General features: G+C 42.8%; 1 protein-coding gene across 1 annotated transcript in view; it reads right to left on the reverse strand.

Moving 5' to 3' along the window:
* Nucleotides 1-1848: 1848 nt before the first annotated feature.
* Nucleotides 1849-7088, reverse strand: part of zc3h6 (zinc finger CCCH-type containing 6) — an 8774-nt gene continuing 3534 nt past the window's right edge. Inside the window, exons 5-12 of the mRNA XM_076974698.1 lie at nucleotides 6866-7017; nucleotides 6657-6785; nucleotides 6446-6562; nucleotides 6216-6323; nucleotides 5846-6063; nucleotides 4792-5282; nucleotides 4406-4594; nucleotides 1849-4178 (exon numbers count right to left, since the gene is read on the reverse strand). Coding sequence (XP_076830813.1) covers nucleotides 2653-4178; nucleotides 4406-4594; nucleotides 4792-5282; nucleotides 5846-6063; nucleotides 6216-6323; nucleotides 6446-6562; nucleotides 6657-6785; nucleotides 6866-7017 — 2930 coding nt within the window. The 3' untranslated portion in view covers nucleotides 1849-2652. The remainder of the gene's footprint in view (nucleotides 4179-4405; nucleotides 4595-4791; nucleotides 5283-5845; nucleotides 6064-6215; nucleotides 6324-6445; nucleotides 6563-6656; nucleotides 6786-6865; nucleotides 7018-7088) is intronic.

Genomic DNA, 7088 nt, shown 5'->3' on the forward strand with positions numbered 1-7088 from the left:
TCAAAACACTGTCTCCTTGGCTTACTCAGTAATAATGAATGACAGTTCAATGGAAGCTGAGGGGACTCGATCACAGTTTGAAACAACTGCAGAATTGCTGTTGGGGAATGTAAAAACTGCCACAGAATCCATCCAAGACTGTTTAAATTTCATCAGAGACCCGCGTGAGCGATCCAGTCTAAGGTTTATTAATGACCATCTGTGGTTTCAGATGTCAGAGATAGTTAACAGGGCCAGGTTCCTGGTAGAGACACGGTGTGTCTCTGAGACTTTAAGCCTTGACATTCAAACACAGTGCTGGTCAGCCAAAGCACATTACCTTGTAACAGAACTATTCAAAATAGATGGTATTCTTTATATCACAAAAGAGCAAATCAAGTTTGGTTTGCAGGGCAAAGAGCCCAGTGGTGCCGTGGAAATTAATATTACAAAAAACTCCATCTCAAAGGACACCACATCTCCTAGACAAGTCATCACAGAAAAAACTAATCCTGTAAACATCCTTCAAAAAACAAAAACCATCCAACAACCCAAATTGGTAAGATTTTGTTATGCATTCAGTGTGATCATTCAAATCAATTTTCAGATGAAATTCTATTAAATGGCATATTATATAACATGACATACTAACACATTATATTACATAGGATCTGTTGTCTCGGACAAGCTCTGCAGTGCCCGTTTTCAGCTCTGTGGATCCAACTTTGACTTACACTTCACTCTTCCTAAAGCAAGAGACAGGAATGTGGGATGTGCAGGGTAATCAAATTGTCAAGGCGACTAAAGAAATGGCTGACATAATCTGTCATATGACCCAATACTTAAAAAGGAAAGGGCCAATTCAGGTAAGAGTGAACCATAACCTTGAATTAGTGTGTTATGGGTCCAATTTTTATGTTTGCATATTTCCCTTACAGAGTAAAGATGCTTTTGTAACATCAGCTAAAGATTTAGTTCTAAGCTGCCAATCTATCACAGACTTTGTGAAAGTTGTAGCAGACCACTGCCTGGACAAACACTGCACTAAGGAACTTTGCATCATAGCAGAGCAGATTGTCACCATTACCAACCAGCTCACCATCATTTCCAGGTAAGTCAATCAACCATGTATTAAAGGGATTGGCATCCTTGGCAGTGTTTCTCTCGATATCCCATCTTCATTTTAACTTTTATCAACCAACAAACCATTAATCAAACAAACATGCCAATATCTCATGTGACCCAAGGGGTACATGGTGTGTTCCCAGTGTCAGTGCAGTGACTCCTGGGTGTAAATCATCAGATGAAATCCTAGTGAAAAATGCACAGAATCTGCTTCAGACTGTTATCAATGGAGTTAGAGCCACAGAGACTGCTTGTATAAAGGTAACAAGTATAACCACTTATTAACAAAAGCTAATAAATATTGTTCAGATTGTAAACATTGATGCTAATGGTCACCAATATTAGAAAATGTATTATAGCACAGTCCAATCACTTTGTACTTTTGACTTGTATCCTTTTAAATTTGCATTTTGTAACAGTTTCCATATTCCATAAACTAACATGATTCATTAGGTTTTTTAATTTGGAAGGGCTTGAGACAACCTGAGCCCAACTCTGAGGCAGCAAAGGCAGCTTCTCTCTGCTTCCAGTGGAAAAAGAACCTCCTCATCCACAGAGCACAGGAGCATCTGAACCCTGAGACCGACGATCTAGGGCTTCGCAGAACCGCACTGCGTCCTGCAGCACCCAGCCTTGCTCCTCCCATCAATGTGCTCAAAATATGCAAATAAAATTTTATATATAAACTGTAATAACATTCATCATTAAAAAATGGACAATTGCATTCTCCACATAAATGAAAAATCACATCATTTACATTTTATTTAAGACAATAAAAAAAGCAAAGTAACATGATGGACATCTTTCATTGTTCTTCCTCAGACAGGTAAACAAAACAATTTAGTACATCAATATGGCATAAAACAATAAAATCAATATTCAAGATGTAAACTGTAAAATAATATAATAGGATCACTTGTGCTACAAGATATCCACAAGAAAAAATGTTTTATATTATTTGTTTTCCAACTTACATCTTCAGCACAAATGATCGAAATGTATGTTTGGGGAAAAGGTGAAAAAAATGTTGCGCTGTATAAGTTCACATATACTTTTGAATTACAAGCATAGCACAGAATTATTTCATAAAATGGTTGTCATAGTCTTACCACAGCTTTATGTAATACATAGATCTAAGATATTCAACTGTAATACTTTAAGTACCACTACACATCCCTTTCAGCCACACTAAGTTTCCCTCATATTACCTCTGTAATTACAGCTGTACACCAGCAAAGTCCAACTATGCACTGGGAATACTACTTTATGCAGCATTCTGAGTATATATGAAGTATTATCTCCATCAGTATTTGAGTGGCACTGTCAGTGGCCTTTTGCTAATAGCTATAAATGTATTATGCACAACAACCCCAAAGTAAATAAATGATACATACATGATACCCTATTTGCTGATGTGGCATTGTAAAGAATATGTACAAAGAAACTATAAATAAATATGAAAGTACTTGACGAAATAACAAGTAAATGCTTAGCAGAAATGAACAAATTTGGTTAAAGACTGGCTGACCAGTCCCAACAAAGAAGTGATTACTGACAGAATGGTGATGCTGTTGGGTCAAAAGTCTTAAAAACATCCCTCAAGGGCCTGTCCTTTTTTTCTTCTTCTTTGCCTTCCTCCTCCTCTTCTTCCTGGGTTCCTAGGCCATGTCCACTAGGCCTGCATTGCCGTGGATCTGTGTAAGCTGGCCGTATCAGGCCTGCAAGAGGCTGAATGGGTAGGTTATGCACGGCAGGTGCTGCAACACGCACAGGTGAACAAGAAGAGGCAGGCATCGCCACGGTTGCAGGCTGGCTTGGCTGACAGCCACTGGGCCAGTCCTCCAAGTCTTCTTCAGAGGTTTTGTCCTTTTCATCTTGGCCTTGTGGTGGAGAAGGGGCCCGTGGAGGTGGAGGGCTTTCATGTTTCAATGACTGCTTTAGAATGCCTGCCTTTTTCAGGGGCTCCTCTCCTTCCCATTTTGGGGAGAGTAGGGCATGGTTTCGAGGATCATACAGGCTAATACCCCCAAGAAGTGTGGTGGGGCTCTCCAGCCCACCACCAGTAGAAGAGGCCAAGCGAGGGGCATACGGGGGCAGCTTCTCTGAATCAGACTTAAGTGAAGAAGCAGGCTGGTTAGTTGTTCCAGGCAAACTTCTCTGTAATCTTGGGTCCATGACACCTCCACCTGAGGACCCTTCTCTCATAGCAGGAAGCTTGGAGTCCAGGCTCCCAGAGCGACTGACCCTAGGATCCAAAGTCTTGTGGGTGCGAGGGTCAGTTGGTTTCTCTGGGTTGAGCCGAGGCTCGAGAGTCCTGCGGGGAGGGCTGCCTAGACTACCCACACCTTCTTTTAGACGGGCCCCCACCAGGCGTGGGTCTGGAGGGGTAGGAGTGGAGGGGGTGGGATGGTCTGGTGGGGAGGAGAGGCTGCGGTTCAGCTGGGCATCAGCAATCAGTGGTGGTAGGGGCAAGTTGATGGAGGTTTCCTGCTTGGGGATGAGCAGAGGGATGAGATCCTCTGGGGCCCACACCACACTATGAGCAAACGCTGGCCGCTGGAGAAGAATGTCCACCCGGATATGACTGAACTGCTTGATCTGGCAACGGGGGTCCCGCAGTGCAGCTCCAGGAATGGGATCTAGAGGCATCAGTGCAGCTCTCTCCCTCAACTCCCGTTCTCCCTCTTCATCCTCCTCCCCAATGGGAGGCTTCTGAGACATGGATGAATTTGGGTGCGGGTGGCGGTGAGAATCCGATCTGCAGGAGGTCGGATCCATAGATTTCATCTTGCGTGGGTCTCGGGCCAGTCTAGGGTCACCCACAGCATCTGCCTCCTTCCTGGGGTCTGGAATGTGCTGCCGAGGGTCAACCTTCATACGGGGGTCATTAGGGGGAGCCCTCTCCTTGTGTAACCTGGGGTCGGTAAGGGGGGCTGGGATTGCAGTCGACTGCAGAGGTTTGGACAGGGACGGCTGGGTCGCCATCAATTCATTTTGCTTTTTCAGAGTCTTTAAGATGGCTGTCACACTACTTCCATCCTCATCATCACTGGAATACCAATTTGTTGGTTCATCTAAAACAAAGAAATGTAAACAGTAAAAACATGCCTTCAACTTTAACTCTCCTTTCATTTCTATTTATGAATTGTGCAACTTGCAGACACAATATGTTACAAATCCACACAAAATCTTTGAAAACAAAATTCTGAGCACACTGGAACAAAAAACTGGACACATGTTTACACTTGTTAAAGCTCAATTCAATAATTATTCAGAATGCCAAATTCTATTCTTCCTCCACCTTTGCCTCTGCTGGAAGATGTAGGGCCCTGACTCTCAGGTCTGTAGGAGTCCGATTCCTGCTGGTTCTGGTTCAGGTGGAGAAGCAGAGCCTTCTGGACAGCTGGCAGGAAGTCATGCATGCCACTGTGGGAATTCGCATTACTCTGCTGCTGCTGGGAGTCCTGGGCAGGGCCAGACTGGCCCTCTTCTGTGGAGAACAGAAGAGCACTATTAGCTACTTGTGGAAGCTTTTTAATCAGAAATGACATAAATTACAAATTAAAAAATGAAAGAGGAAACTCTTAAGTATAATATAAATGCTATCATGCTAACTGTTCACATGTTCACTGATAGAATTTTCATTAAATATTCATTTTAAAGGAATGAATGTAAATGCATCATTACCTCCAAGTCCAAGTGACTGGCTACTGAACAGGTTTTTGAAAAACTCAGAGGGCATCTGGCCCATGGTTTGAAAGGGTGTGTTCGTCTGCATGTCAGGCATAGATTGGAACGTGCCCTGCTGGTTCATCTGAGGATCTGGATTCTGATGGTTCATCTGTGGATTTGGGTTCTGATGGTTCATTTGCTGTATATTGCCATGAAAGACCTGGGCCTGACCAGAAAGTCCAGGAGGTGGCATAGAAGGGCCTTGACCAAAGCCCTGAGGTGGTGGCTGTCCTGGGGGGCTCTGAGGAAAACCAGGGCCTGGGAAGTGAAGTGGAGGTCCACCCAAAGACCCTGGGGAACCTGGAGGTGGGGGTAGAGAGTGACTGTGTCCTGGGGACATCATGTGGCCAGCCTGCATGTCCTCTGCAGAGCCGGTGAACTGAGCAGAACTTCCACTTCCCTGGAACTGTCCAGGAGGAGGAGACGTGCTGTTGTAAAAATTTGGTCTGAAATGGAAATGGGCATAGTGACAATGTTCATTAAGGCAACTTTATTTATATAGCACCTTTCACACAAACTGGCAATTCAAAGTTCTTCACACAAGAAAAGAAGCAGCTTATTATGACCCAAGGTGTATCTCCTTGGGAAGGTTATTGTCCACAAAATACATAAAAATTTAAAACTAGATTTTAAAGGAATTGCATTTTGAATCAGCTGTAGCTGCTTTTTTGAGTCTTATTAGGAGGCCATTACAGTAATCAACACTGCTAGAGACAAAAGCGTGAATGAGTTTCTCAAGATTTGGTTTTGTCAAGAAATCTCTATTCTAATTGATATTCCTTAGATGATAAAAGGCTGACTTAGTTACTGATTTCATGTGACTGCTAAAACTGAGATCAGAATCTAATAATATGCCTAGGTTACAAGGTACATTAAACATGATATAATGATACCAGTGAGCTTATGAGGTGTTATACTGCTGAATGTCCAAAACAATACTAAGGTTGAACATCAACAATTCACAAAGAGATTCTCAGTTTCTATGATGGTTCAAAAGCAAATGCTTTACCTTAGAGCAATTTTCTGGGCCAGGTCCACAGTTGGTTGCACTTTGATCTCGAACAGAGAAGGGATCTTTTTGTTTCCATCCTGGGGACTCCCTGAGCCAGGCGTTGGCAGGAGCCCTACCCCTGGAGGTGGCTTAGGCAAAGGGGTTATGCCCTGCTTCCTTAGGTCCTCTAGCTCCAACTCATCCTCATTGGCATGTTCCTCATCTGTGTTTAAGATCTAAAGGACATTACATTTATATAATATAGGATGCAACCAAATCTACTCCATGTTCACTTTAGAGGTTGTACCACGGGATGATCAGGAAAACTGGTAAGCATTCCAGATGCACAAACTTTGAGGCACAAGTTAGCAAAAGAAACAGCCCTTACCTTATCTAACAACTCCTTCGTAACCTCAGTTAAAGGCTCATGACAGAATTTGCAGTTGTCTCCCTGATAGCACTTTGCTCCAGTGTGGAAGAACTTGCATGGATATTCATGTATACTTCTGAGTAAAGGAACTATACACGGGGAAAAATATTCTACAGATTGATTCTTACTGTATTAATGCAAAAATATACACTACGTTTATATTTATACCATGGCAAATTTTCAAGGATATTGTGCATGTAAATGCAGTTTTCTCCTTTTGTGCAGTAGCCCTGGACATAGAATTTGCACAATTCTTTCTTCTTCTCTGGGATGACATTGTCGTGCTCAAACTTGCACTGGACTCCCTGTGCAAAGACCATTGTAATAATTTCCATAAGATGCACAAATGCTAGCTAAAAATCCACTCCCATTTGCTACAAGAAAAACACATTTACTTACTTTAATGCATCTACCCTCAATGAAATATTTGCAGATGTTTCTCCCATTGTGTTCAACTGTGTGCTGATTGATAAACTCTTGACTCATGATTGGACGTTTCTTCTGGAAATTTGGTTGGCCTTTGGCTTCCTGTAAGATCATATGAATACAGTAATCAAACAAAATATGCTGGCAATATAATGGCATCAAAGACTATATGAGAGCCTCACCACTGTTGCTCCATCTCCACCTCCTCCTGAATCTCCTCCTCGGCCTCGCCCCCGGCTCCAGTTCTTGCCCTTCTGTTTCTTGTTTTTGTTCAGCATACCACGTCCCCTGCCCACAGGCCCTCCTCCACGCCCACGACCACGTGGACCACTAACTAAAATGAAGAGAATGATGTGTAACAACCTATTTATGTCTGAACATTATATGCAACCATAAACCTTTTCA

The sequence above is a fragment of the Brachyhypopomus gauderio genome, chromosome 15 (assembly GCF_052324685.1).
Source record: "Brachyhypopomus gauderio isolate BG-103 chromosome 15, BGAUD_0.2, whole genome shotgun sequence".
In the NCBI taxonomy this organism is placed as follows: Eukaryota; Metazoa; Chordata; class Actinopteri; order Gymnotiformes; family Hypopomidae; genus Brachyhypopomus; species Brachyhypopomus gauderio.